The sequence below is a fragment of the Sciurus vulgaris genome, assembly GCF_902686455.1.
Source record: "Sciurus vulgaris genome assembly, chromosome: 6".
NCBI lineage: Eukaryota > Metazoa > Chordata > Mammalia > Rodentia > Sciuridae > Sciurus > Sciurus vulgaris.
In genome coordinates this window covers 20165112-20178797 of record NC_136466.1, presented here as the reverse complement: position 1 = coordinate 20178797, position 13686 = coordinate 20165112, and the positions used below count along the sequence as shown (strand labels likewise).

At 47.7% G+C, this 13686-nt stretch overlaps 1 protein-coding gene and 1 long non-coding RNA gene across 5 annotated transcripts in view; one reads left to right on the top strand and one right to left on the bottom strand.

The window, feature by feature from the left end:
* Nucleotides 1-1955: 1955 nt before the first annotated feature.
* Nucleotides 1956-12079, bottom strand: LOC306664563. Of its 3 annotated transcripts, none has more exons than XR_013764743.1 (4): nucleotides 11952-12079; nucleotides 10460-10648; nucleotides 7120-9712; nucleotides 1956-5335 (listed from the first exon to the last, which is right to left on the bottom strand). It is a non-coding gene; the product is annotated as an uncharacterized lncRNA (long non-coding RNA). The 3 variants fall into 3 exon arrangements; XR_013764744.1 differs by having other exon boundaries at nucleotides 9613-9712; XR_013764745.1 differs by lacking the exon at nucleotides 1956-5335 and having other exon boundaries at nucleotides 5342-9712.
* ADRA1B (adrenoceptor alpha 1B) overlaps nucleotides 10954-13686 on the top strand; it is a 49691-nt gene continuing 46958 nt past the window's right edge. Inside the window, exon 1 of one of the 2 annotated variants that reach the window (XM_079145514.1) lies at nucleotides 10954-13148. In XM_079145514.1, the coding sequence (XP_079001640.1) occupies nucleotides 12200-13148 (949 nt within the window). In that variant the 5' untranslated portion in view covers nucleotides 10954-12199. The remainder of the gene's footprint in view (nucleotides 13149-13686) is intronic. The other variant, XM_079145513.1, reaches the window with a different exon arrangement.

The window sequence follows — 13686 nt, the reverse complement described above, 5'->3', positions numbered from 1 at the left end:
CCATGGGAGTGTGTGGGAAGAACAGCGCATGTCTCCATTCAGTTCCATGTGCCCAGATGGGTTCCCTCACTACGGTCACGTGACCTCCAGGACCTCCCGACCTCGCTTCCCACTTTACATCCCCTCAGCCTCAAATCCCACATCAGAAGAGTCCCTGGGCACTCGTTGGCTCTGATTGGGTTGTACCCAACCCTGGGACTGAAGAGGAGGACCAACCTGGGCCTCAGAGGCAGGGGACGCAGGGGACTCAGGGGACAGCAGCTCTTACAAAGAGAGTCTAAACAGAGACACAAACAAAATGTACTGATGTGTGTGTGTGTGTGAAATCTAGAAAAATTGGCCAAATGTTAACAGTGCTGCTTTCTCTGGGTAGTAGGATGAAGATTGATTTCCCTTTTGTTTCCATAGTTTTGCTATGTGCATAATTTACCTGAATAATCTTTTTAAAGCTACTTTCATTTGTTCGTTTGTTTGTTTGTGGGGGTTACCTGGGATTGAACTCAGGGGCACTTGACCACTAAGCCACATTCCAAGCCCGTTTTTGTACTTTATTTAGAGACAGGGTCTCACTGAGTTACTTAGTGCCTTGCTGTTCCTGAGGCTGGCTTTGGACTTGTGATCTTCCTGCCTCAGCCTCCCAAACTGCTGGAATTACAGCCATGCACCATAGCACCCAGCTTCATTTCTTTTGTTTTGTTTTGTTGTTTTTTTTTTTTCCCCCTGCATATAGTTATTTTATGTCCATTTATTTTCAAGACCATCAGGCTGAACATCACTGCCCTCAGTTCTGGATCTGGGTTCTGAGCATCCAAGTTCCTTGTCTGACTCAATTTCCCTGCCCGTGAAATAAAGGGCCACATGAAATCTACAGTCCACTCCAGCTATGATTCTGAACGACTCTTCCCTATCCACACACAGCCAGTAAAAAAGTGCGCATACCTTGGATCCTAGGAGAACGGCTTGAATTCAAAGAAAATAATTGCTGCTAAGTAGAAATCAATCCTGAACATAAATGGGTACGTTTACCAAGTCAAGAAAGTTTCATTGCATGTCAAACATGCTTCCCAGAACCTCAAAGAGAGATTACTCCTCTGTGGAAACCAGCTAACCTACTCCAGCCCAGAAAAATCTATCCCTTTCTCACTGGGGGGGGAAAAAAATTTAGCATTATTGGACTTATGTTCAGGCTCAGTACAAAGTGCACTAAACACCCATTCTCATCTACATTCATAACACTGCCAGCATCACTGTCTGTTCAGAAACTAAATACTGAATCTCCAGATATGCTATTTAACTACCACACCACTACTGATTATGAATCTCTGACTCACCTCTCCATAAACGTCCTCAAGGGGGAGAGATAATCCTAGTCATTCTGGTATGCCCCTCAAGTCATACGTGGTCTCAATAAATATCTGCTGCTCATTGGAACCTTCTCCTACCATCAGTGCCTCTTGGGTTCCATAGAATTTGAGTTTGACCAGCTCATTGGAGTACACACCTTTGATTAAGAAAGGATGACCTACAGGGCATGGTGGCACACTCCTGTAATCCCAGCAGCTCAGGAGGCTGAGGCAGGAGGTTCAAAGCCAGCCTCAGTAACCCTTAGTAACAGTGAGACTTAGCAATTTAGCAAGTGAGCAAGACCCTGTCTCTAAATAAAATATTTAAAATGGCTGGAGCTGTAGCTCAGTGGTTAAGCACCCCTGGATTCAATCCTCAGTACCATAAAAAAGAAAAGAAAAAGAAAGGATGATCCGGGGTCCTATTAAAAGGGGAAGAAGCGGAGCAACAGATGAGGTTGTTCTCCATTGTTGGCAAGAATCCACCCCTGTGAGGGATTCCTGCCACTCACTGGGCCTTTGGGAAATGGGATGTTGGATTGGTAGAATTTGACGGGGAACAGAAGATTGGAAAGGTCACCATTTAGGAGTTGCTGGATGCAACATGAAGGTGGTTGGAGTTGAAAAGAAAGTTGCAGAGAGGAGAATGGATTTCCAACATAAAACTCACTACAGAAATAGAGAATGGAGATCGATAGAGAGACAGACCCACACAGCAATCCTCCTCCTACACAATTCCACTTGGAGGCTCTAGTTTCGTGGATGGGATGGAGAGTTGGAATGAAAGAACCTGGGTCAGAAGCAAGAACAATAGTTAAATAACATCTACAAAGAGAGAGCTGTAGATAAACAAAAGTTTCACATTTTGCTTTATTTTGAGTTTCAGTTACAGCTGAGATCAACTTAATTCATTCTTTAATTCATTCACTCACTCACTCACTCACTCACTCATCTAGTCAATATTTGTTCAGCCCTGACTGTCCATCTGACACTGTCACTAGGCCCTTGGACGAGCTGCACCTATTCCCCTGGTACCTGGAGCCTACGGAGAGAGCAAGATCAAAGAATCACAGGAGGAGCGTGCAGCCACAGACCAAGGCAAATGCCACTATGATGGAGAGGGATGTGGTCATCTGAGAGCAGAGGACAAAGGAGTCTCCACTCGCCTGAGGAAGTGCACTGACATGTAATAAATGGGCGGGCCCTGGACGAGAAGTAAGCTGCAGAAAGTGGAGGTCATCTTTAACGTATCCAGTGGAGCCAAGACTGGCCGCATGGGCCATCAGAAACCTGCCTTCGAGACCTAGATCCTACGGGAACCCTGCTAGGGGATGTTCTGTCAAGTCGCTTGCGCTTTCTGGGTCTCCGTTTGATCATCAGTAAAGTGGAGATGTTGGATCAAGATGATGTTTCTCCGAATGTGTTCTGTAACTCTTCTGCAATAGAACCTCTTGGCTTACTTTTGCAAAATGTAAATTCCTGGACCTCTCATCAGCATTGTGGAATGAGAATATCCGGGTCCAGGAATCTGCATTTTAAGGCTCTCTCTGGGTGACCTTTATGCCTGGGAAGTTTGAGCCCGCGGCTGCACAGGCAGATCTTGGCCTACTCAGAGGCTGCGTATTTCTCCCTTTCTAAATTCCTAGGCTCTGGATGGAACAGCATCAAGAAGAGGGGAAATGAGCAGCCCCCCAGACTGAGCAAAGGAACATTCTCAAGTTTTCAGGTGACATCAAAGGGCCTGGTTTGCACACCTAAAGATCATCCAGCTGTTTTAGGGTAAGTTCCCAGCTTCAAGTGAGAGCTCCAGACTGAATTTTGGATTTATTTTATTTGATGTTTTCTTTTTCCACTCAACAACTGGAATTTAATTTTAAATACACAGACACTGGTATTGGTTCCCTGCTTTTTTTGTCCCCTTCTCTTTGTCCCCTTCTCAGGGATCCCGTCCTTTCTGCCATACCTGGGAACAGCAGATGGAGGGTCACACAAAGCCCATTTCTTCTCTGCCCTTCTAGGATATGAGTGGTCTGAAGTGAAGTCTTATGGAGAGTGGACCTCTTTGGTCTGGTACACAAGGAAATGCCAGTTGATCTAATTGTACCAGTGATCAGGAATGATAGGCCAAGGACCTGCGGGTCTGCTGTGAACCTGCACTGTGCTTCTCTTTCCCTCTGCATAGCAAGCTCACTGGGCCAACTGCCCAAGATCACCAACACCCACACTGGCTTGGCCTCCAATCTAGGAGTTCTCTCTGTGTATAAAATATTTCCAGAAAACCCTGGGCTCTCTGAATATGGTAATTTCCTAAGCTACATCTCAAAGTCCAGACATATAATTTCTCCCTACCTGATAGAACTCTTGTGTTGAAATGAAATAATGCGTGTAAAGCACATGACAGGTGCCTCGGTCACAATAAGTTCTCAGTAAATATTGGCTACTGTTTTATTATTGTTTTTCTAGCCATGATTGTTCAGGGTAATTTATATCAGGGGGAAAAAAATGTATCAGTTACATCTATTGGCAAGTAAAAGGTCGGAAGGATGGTTGAGAGATCAACTAGGAAAATCTGTTCCTACATATCCCAGATACTGAGAAATCTGTTGTGTATCTTTTAGATTATACAAAAATATCAACAATAACTAACATTTGTTGAGCTTTCTAGTTTCCAGGCACAGTTCCATTTAATCCTCTCAACAATTTGATGTGGTATATGCTATTAAAATCCCCATTTTACAGATAAACAGATGGAAGCTTAAATAAATAAGTAGCTTGCTCAAGGTCAAAGCCAGGAAGTGGCAGGACTTAAAATTTGATCTGTCCAGATGAAACCAGTCAGGTGTTTAACGAGCTACTTCAGTAGAGCTAACTGCCATCTCTCATGCTGTCATCAGAGTCTATATTTGCTGTTTCTCTCAGAGATAGATGACAGCTGGTTACTGGGACCAGTAACCTTCCCAATCCTTAAAGATAAGACTTTGGTCAAGCCTCCCATCCTCTTCTTGGAAGAATTGTGGCAGAAGCCTGATATAAGCTCACTTGAGATTCCCAAGGAGGGGTTAAGAGGGAGAGTTTTCTTTTAATAGACACATAATATTTGTATGTATTTATGGAGTACAGTGTGATAATTTAATGCATATATACAATGCATAATGATCAAATCGGGATAATTAGCATTTCCATTTCCTAAAACATTTATCATTTTTATGTGTTGAAAACTTCAGTCATTTTGAAATTTTTCATAAATTGCTGTAGATGCCATTTATCCTGCTGTGCTAGAGGACAGTAGGACCTGTTGTTCGTCTCTAATTATTTTGGCCCCTGTTATCTGGCATCCCCTATCTTCACTCCCCTCTACCCTTTCTAGTCCCCAGTGACCACTATTCTAACTCTCTAATTCCTTGAGATCTACTTTTTACCCTCTGCAAATCAGTGGGGTCGCATGGTATTTGCCATTCTGCACCTGACTCCTTTCACTTAACATGAAGTCCTCCAGTTCCACCCACCTTGCCCCAGAGGATAGCATTTCATTTTTTTATGACTGAAAATATTCCATTGTGCCCATACAACACATTTATTTATAGGAGGAGAGATTTAATCCTTAGATCTGACCTCAGAGAAGGGCCCATATTTTCATTGTGCACTAGCCCAGCCCAGAACGTTTCTGCCTCTCCAACTCCATGTCTCTGGTCTGTCGAGGCTTGCCCAGAAGTTACTATCGATTTTTGTTTGTTTGCTTGTTTGTTTGTTTAACAGAAAAGTCAGCCTGCAGCAAAATTTGGGGCATCATGAAGGTGAAAAGAATCAGCTTTCTAGTCACATCACCTCTGCTCTTGTCCCATGTCGGGATAATCTTGAGCAAGTTACCAAATCTCTCCTATTCTCGGTTTTCTCATCTGTTAAGTGGAGGCAATGGCATCTACCATAGGAATGGTGGAGGATTAACTGAGATGATGCTGGTGGTTCATTTTGGCACAATTCCTGGTGCATACCTGCATTCAGAAAGCCATGGTTAATTCAGATGTGGTCCAGGGAAACAGGTGACAGCTCTATCTAAGGGTACAGCACTCCAAGGGGCAGGGGAGATATCTGGGTGCCCTCCCAGGAACCTGCAGTTCACATCATGTAGCTAGCTGTCGTTATCCTTAGACCAGATTGCTTCTGTTAGAAGTTTCCAGAAATTCTTCCCTAGGGCAGAAAAATCAAGATACCTCCTCCTTCTCCCTCTTTCTTCTCCTGTCTTTTCAAGACTTCCAAGGCAACCTTCCAAATCTTTTGATTTGGTGTCCAGTAAACAGCTAATAAATGTTGGCATTTCCTGTCTAGCATTCCTCAATGCACCACTGAGATAGGCAAAGGGAACTCGTTCTCACTCTCCTCCCGGCCCTCCCCCATGCCCAGAGTGATGCCACCCACCACTCCCCAAACATGCCCGTGCTCTTCCCAGGCTCCCACAGTCTCTTCTGCCAGAGAAAGGAGATGAGAAGGCAGAAAACACCCTGTGACATCACTTCCCTGCCTGGCTCCCCTGGGGCCTGGTCTGTTCCCTCCAAAGCTGGGCTCTAACACTTTGTCCAAATACAATTTTTAGATGCCCCCAAGGAAAAGATTCCCAGTGCTTCCATCAGACCTTTTTGAACTTGGTGGCCGCCACAAGTGAAAATTTCCCAAAGGGGTTGCATGGTGTGGTTCAGAGAGCGCACAAAGAGGAAGAAGGGAAAGGAGGGGGAAATTGGAGACCTGTGTCATGCATTTGTTTCTCTCCTTATTCAACCCACAGCCCTGTTCAATGTCAGACAGGATTCTCTATGCAGCCTCGGTGGCACATTTCCGTTATTCATCTTAAACTGCAAACTCCCGGAGGACAAGGGAGGCCGGCATCCATTCACTTTATTCAGTTCAAGTTCTGCTCCATGATAAATGGTAAAACAATGGATTAGTTCTGTTGCCCCAAAGTGAAAGAGGTTACACTGAGATAGAGTTAGCAGGAGAGAGAAAAATAAGGAGTAACAGGCTGGAGATCAATGATCAAGGGGCCCTGGCAGCAACTTGGCACTGAGGGCGCCCTGATAAAGCAATTCAAAAAAAGTCTTGGGTAAAGTCACATATACATAGCCTTCAACAGATTCTCTGTAAGCGTGAGGACCCAAAATGTCTAAGAACCATTGGTTCTCTTGGACCGATGTCAGTTATGACTACTCAATTCTGCCATTACTGCATGAAAGCAGCCATAGACAATATACAAATAAGTGGATGTGGCTGTGTGCCAATAAAACTTTATTTACAAAAACAGGTACAAGGCTGGGTTAGATCCAGACTGTAGTGTGCAGACCTTGGACGAGATGATGTCTAGAGTTTTTTGGTTCTGACATTTCAGAAGTTCATGATCCTGACTGGTGGCAGCAGAGCCCAGAGGGGCAGGGCATTGAAAAGCCAGCTGTAAAGAGCCTGTTGTCATAACCTTTGGTGATTTCAGCACATGTGGCTAGCAAGTAAATCTGGCAGTGCTCCCTGGCACAGAAGCTGGTGGGGCATAAGAGAGTGGACTTGTCTCTGGAGAGTTCCAGAGAGAGGCCTAGCAGATTCCTATGTGCTCACACCCAGGCTCCAGTTCAAGGCTCCTGGGCTCTCCTTGACTAAGGGATGTAAATTCAGCCCCTGGATGACTTGGCAATTAATCTTCACCAGTCTGCTACAAATAGCTGCTACTGAGCTCTCTACCTTACAGGGAAAGCTGTGTAGCCGGAAGTGCTGGGTTGGGGGAATCCATGCTCACCAAAGAGTGACAAGTTGTAATTACCACAGACAAAAGCAGTTTTGCCCAGAGGAAGCTAAAATTCCTCACTTCTAGGAGCCTCTGACTTGCCGCCTTTGGAGGTAGTCTCTGCTGCAGTCAGTGTCCCCTGACCAGAAGAAAGGACACTTCTCATCTGTCTTATCTGGGGGCACAGGGGAATAAAAATTATCTTTTGAGTCCCCACAGAGCCCTGCGTGCTTCAGGGACCAATGCCTCATACTTCCAAATCCTTTTGCTTTTTCAGTCTCATCTACTGGGTTCTTTGTATGCTAACTGGGCTGTTAGTCCTGCGACCTCAGGCAAGTCATTTAACAACTCTGAACCTCAGTTTCCTCATCTATAAAATGTCCGTCAAAATAGCATCCTCCTGAAAATATTATTAAATTAAATGAGCTGATATGCACAAGACACTTTGGACAAATGCCTAGCACCTACTATGTGCCCAGGAACTCCTGACTGATAGGATTACCATTGCTCTGCACTAGGTACTTTATACACAGTATCACAGGTAGAGACTGTGGTGATCTTCATCTCACATGCAGGAAACTGGGTGCCCAAAATAGTTATGTGACTTGCCTGAGGGCACACAGATAATGAACTAGTGGAACTGGGACATAAACCCAGGTCCGTGGGATGCCAGAGCTTTGGCTCTACACTTTACTCTCCTACCAAGGTCACATTAGCAGCTATTAAGGATGGAAGTGGGATTAGAATCCAAGTCAGTTCTCAACTCCTTGGCAGAACGAATCCTGTGTGGGAGGCAGGGAAGACTAGCCCCAAGGAGTACCTCTGCAGAACCTTCTCTCCTGGACCGTTCTGCCTCTCCTCCCTGACCTCTGCCTCACTCAGGACCCGGATCACATTCTGTTTCCTGCTATAATTTCCTTCAGGCTAACATGAAGCCTTCTGCTGCATTTTTCTTTTTTAATCTCAGTCTGGTGCAGAGAGAAGGATACAAGCTTTGGAGTCAGGAAATAATGCTTTGAATACCAATGTTGCTTACTCACTGAATGGCCTTGGCCATGTCACAGAACCTCCATGAACCTCAGTTTCCTCATTTGTAAAATGAGGATAATTCCTTGCACACAGTTCTAGCATAACCCTTGGCACATGGTAGGTACTCTCTGAAAGTTGAAGTACTGTTAGCACGGTCTCCCACCTTGCTCAGTACTGGGTTTCCATTTGCTTAGTTAATTTATGTCTGTTGAAGCCACGGCACCCAGAGTGGTACCTTGCAGAAGAGATGCTCCTATTTATCTCTAGTTGAACTGAGAACTAGGGAGAGAGAATTGTGCAAAACTGCATGATCACAGGTGAGAGATCTCCTCCCCCAGATGCCCTGAACAGATCCCTGAATCTGCCAGCCTTGGTTTCCCCACCAGTCAAGTTCAGTGACAGCTTCTCCTGCAGGGCTCACAGAAATGGAAGTTTGCAACTTCAGAGGTTTCTAATGTAATAAGATGGATAATGAAAAGATTCTTCTTTCCCAAGCCTCGAGTGAGTCAGAGCTCTGTGCTTGGCTTTGCCCCAGGGAGTACCGAGAAAATGAAATATTGTCTGTATCCTTATGACACCTAAACAAACGGTCAGTTCCATGGGTCAAAAATTAGCCAGAAGGGTTAAGAGGCATCTTCAGTGAGGGAAAGGGAAGAAAGCAAGGTAATGACCATCCACAAAGGTTGCTTAGTGGGGTCCTGCTAGTGGCTACTATTAAGGTTGATGCCCGCTTGATGCCGGTCAATGACAACATATCTGAAACCTGCAATAATCCTGAATTTCTCTATGTGGCTCAATAATCTCTTCCACATCCTACCACCTGAATCAGGACACAAGTTCTCACCTAAGCAACAAATTATCCTCTTTCATAATAAAGAGAAACCAAGTCTGAATCTTGTATTTGCCCTTTTTTTCTCTCCTGGCCTTTTGCCACCATAGAAAAATGTCTGCTAGGCTGAGTTTTCACATTGCAGCTGGTTATTGTGATTATGTAGACACGGCCTCTGTCAATTCAATGGTGTGTTGCTGGCTGCTCAATAGCTGGTGAAATTAATGCTCAGGGAAGTGGGAAATGGGCCACCACAATCAAAATGTGGACTTGGAACTTGCTCTTTTCTGTCCTACCCTTCCCCTCCCCACATCCCTGCCTCTGTGTTAATCAACAGCTTTGTGCCAGCTCACTGGCATTCTCTCCCTTCCCCCACTTTCCCTTGGGAGTAAAGCAGTTCAAGAGAAGCTCCACCATCCTAGACTTGAAAATCCATGGGGATGGTGGGAATGAGAGACTGACACCCACCCCCACACCCTACTGTAGAAGATGCATGGGAGAAAGGGCAGCAGGGCGCCTTCCGGGTCCATTTTATTCAGCAAGGGAAGTTGAGCACCTGGAGCTAGGGCTTTCCAAAAGATCACTTGCACCAGTCCCTGTCTCTGAACAAATTAGCACATGTGCCCCAAGACCAAGGACCATCTCACCTTTTCATTACGATTTCTGGCAGAGGCAGAGAGCTGTACCATCTCACACCCCACTGTATAAGTCACTGGGTGACTTGCTTCTGCAGGGGGCAGGAAGGAGCTGGAGAAGTAGAATTTGAGAATCAGCTATGTCCCAACCAGCTCTAAGAACTCCTAAAGGTCTGTATCACTGTACACCTGTGAATCTCTCATTTTAAAATCTTCAGGTGTAAGTCAGGGCAATTTAATTGAAATGAAAAAAGAAATCTGTTTTCAGAGCTGTCTCTAGCACAGATTTTTCTAACCTCAGGGAAATTCTTTGAAATTGGATATTTGGTGCATTTATGGAAGCTATATTTTAGTAGGAAAAGATAAAACCTTAGATAGATGCATAATGACCACCTGCCCTCCTCTCTGGAATATAAAAATAAAAAGAGATTAAGAACACACCTTTAGCTTGAAGAGCTCAGAGGTAAATCACACAGAGTGACTAATGCTTTCACCTTAATATCAAGCTATAGTGCTTCTCAAGGGTGGGAGAAGTTGACTTGTGGACTGAAATAAAAGAGATGTTGGGCTTGACTTTTCAATCTCCAGCTGCTGCTGCCCATTGCTTGGCCACATGTCACTAACCATGTGAACTCAGGAATTTGCTAGCTCTCTATAAATCACCATATTCTCATTTATCCATGGAGAACAGTGTGCCCCGCTCAAAGAATTGTTGTGAAGAGAAAAGAAAATTGAATAAACATGTTGCTATCAGTAAGAGCTCAATAAATGCGAGTTTCCACCCAACACAGTAGCTCAGACCCCCAAATTTACCACTTATGAGACAACTCCATCTGCAATAGTCCCACCATCCCCCTACCTTGCCTCTGAAGGGGGTTTCATGGTGGCTAAATCCTCAACTTTGGAGCAGACCCCACAACTGGGTTCCATTCCTAGCTCCTCTCCTTGATGGCTGGATGGGCATGGACAAAGAGTTCGTCTTCTCCATAATTCGGTGTCCCATCCTCAGGATACAAATGAGGAGGAGAATAGTTCTTGCCTCATAAGGCTGTGAAAAAAATGCAAAGAGAACTTAGCAAGCTGTCCAGGACGTAAGTGTTGTTTAACCGTTAACTAGCACAGAGCTCTTCCTGGGCTTTTCTCAGTTTATACTTTCTCTCCTAAAGTACCATTCACCCACCTCTGAGAATATGTCCCTGAAGCAGAGGTCCAACATGGATATAAGGCAGAAAGGAAAGAAAACCAAAGACAACACAGGTCCCCTAAGTCCCTTTCCCAGATGTTGGGCTGTCTCTCCCCACCCCACCCTCTACCCCCAGATAAACGACTAGCTCCTTCCCTTCCTCCTTCCTGCCTCAAATATCACTGTAGTGACACCCCAGAACCCATTTAAAATTTTAAAATCTGCCCCATGCACACACTGAATTTCCCTCTCCTTATTCTTTCTTCTCCCTAACACATCGTCACATGATGCACCACCTAATTTGCTTGTTTATTATACCTAACATCTCATCAGATGATATACCTCATGATTTTCTGTTTTATTATCCCTCTCACTGGCAATGGAAGCTCCTGGAGGGCAAGAGCCTGTGTGTACTTGTTCAATTGCCACACCCACCGAGCCTAGAACAGAGCCGACAGGCAGTGGGTACTGGGGTACCAGTTCACCGGATGAGTAAGGGCAGGAGCGAGTGAACGAATGAATGAAGAGAACCTCCAGGTTTTATTGACACCAGAGAGGTTGCAACTGGGAGATCCAGCATGGGGGCTGCTCTCGGCTCTGACTCAAGTCCCTACCGCCTGCCTCACCCTGGCTTCTTCCTCCTTTAGGGGCTGGACAAGTTGCACCTCGCGTTAAACCAGGGCCTGACTCCAGGCGCCCGCAGTTAGAGGTAAGTACCCCCCACCCCACTTTGGGAACTGAAGAATGAACAGGAGGGAAAATAATTCCAGCGGGCCGCGTCGGGATGGCGGGCGGGGATCCCACGCCCAGGTCCCTGCTCTTGGCCCCCGCCCCTGCCCCGGCTGGCCGGGCCCGGGAGCGGCGGGGGCGCGGCCGGCCGCCAGGCTGACCCCGGTGGCGGCGTCGGGGCTGCGGGCGCCTTGGCTGGACCCGCATTGCCCCCTAGTGCCGCGCGGAGTCAGGACGCCGGGCTCCCCCGCCTGATGTCACCGCCGTGCAGTCAGCCCAGAGGCGGCTCATTGAAAGCAGACCCTCCTCGGCGCTCGCTGGGCGAAGGAGGCGCCGCGCACCGCAGACCCGCCGCGGGCCGGGCACAGCCGGGCGCCCCGCCTGCCGCCCCCTCCGCCGCCGCTCCCCGCCAGCCCGGCCCGGCGCGCCTGACGTGGACCATTAAACTTGGAGCTGCCTTCTCGTCCCCTCTCTCCTCCTCCTCTCTCTGACAGGCGAGCGAGCGGCTCGGTGCAGGCAGGAGACGTGCCGCCGGGCTGGGCTGCCCGGGGGAGATGCCTTCTGGCCAGGAGGGCGCCTCTGGGAAGACCACCGCCGCCGAAGCAAAGTTTCAGGGCAGCTGAGAAGCCTTCGCCGCAGCCCTTCCCAGCCCAATCACCTCCCTGGCTATGGAGGGCGGACTCTAAAATGAATCCCGATCTGGACACCGGCCACAACACATCAGCACCTGCCCGCTGGGGAGAGTTGAAAAATGCCAACTTCAGTGGCCCCAACCAGACCTCGAGCAACTCCACACTGCCCCAGCTGGACATCACCAGGGCCATCTCTGTGGGCCTGGTGCTGGGCGCCTTCATCCTCTTTGCCATCGTGGGCAACATCCTAGTCATCTTGTCTGTGGCCTGCAACCGGCACCTGCGGACGCCCACCAACTACTTCATCGTCAACCTGGCCATTGCCGACCTGCTGTTGAGCTTCACTGTCCTGCCCTTCTCGGCTGCCCTGGAGGTGCTCGGCTACTGGGTGCTGGGGCGGATCTTCTGTGACATCTGGGCGGCCGTGGACGTCCTGTGCTGTACGGCCTCCATTCTCAGTCTGTGCGCCATCTCCATCGATCGCTACATTGGGGTCCGCTACTCTCTGCAGTACCCCACGCTGGTCACCCGGAGGAAGGCCATCTTGGCGCTCCTCAGTGTCTGGGTGTTGTCCACGGTCATCTCCATCGGACCTCTCCTTGGCTGGAAGGAGCCGGCGCCCAAGGACGACAAGGAATGCGGGGTCACGGAAGAACCCTTCTACGCCCTCTTCTCCTCCCTGGGCTCCTTCTACATCCCTCTGGCGGTCATCCTGGTTATGTACTGTCGCGTCTACATCGTGGCCAAAAGGACCACCAAGAACCTGGAGGCGGGAGTCATGAAGGAGATGTCCAACTCCAAGGAGCTGACCCTGAGGATCCACTCCAAGAACTTTCACGAGGATACCCTCAGCAGTACCAAGGCCAAGGGCCACAACCCCAGGAGTTCCATAGCTGTCAAACTTTTTAAGTTCTCCAGGGAAAAGAAAGCAGCCAAGACCTTGGGCATTGTGGTCGGCATGTTCATCTTATGTTGGCTTCCCTTCTTCATCGCTCTCCCACTTGGTAAGTCAGGGACCGGCAGAGGGGAACTGAACATGGACAGCTGGAGGGTTTCCCCATGAGCTTACTCTAAAGTTTTTATGTGGGTACTGTTTTCTGTGCAGTCTCTGTGTGTTTGGAGATTGGATAACATTGTTTGTTCTGCAAAGGCTTTGCAGATTGGGGAGCTGGCTGCGAACCAACTCAGGTGTCAGTGGCACACGCTAAGGTACTAGGCACTTGAAATAGAACCTTGGGAGGAAAATCTGGGATAAGGGATGACTCACTCAACAGCCTCGGTTTAATAATTAAAAAGGACACTGGGCTTGAGCATCACACCAGCGTTATTTCGGTAGTGATGATGTGCTGGCTTAGGCAGCGTCACTAATGCAGCATACCAAATAGTTTGTAGTTACTGCAGACGCGGCGTTTGGGAGGCAGGGGAGCAGCTCACACACAGAAAGGCGGTGTTCATTCAGCATTTCCAGGGCTCTTGCAGAGACCACGTTTCTCAGGAGCGTTGCAGAGGCTGCAGTCTCTCCCTCCTCCCTCACCGCTGCCT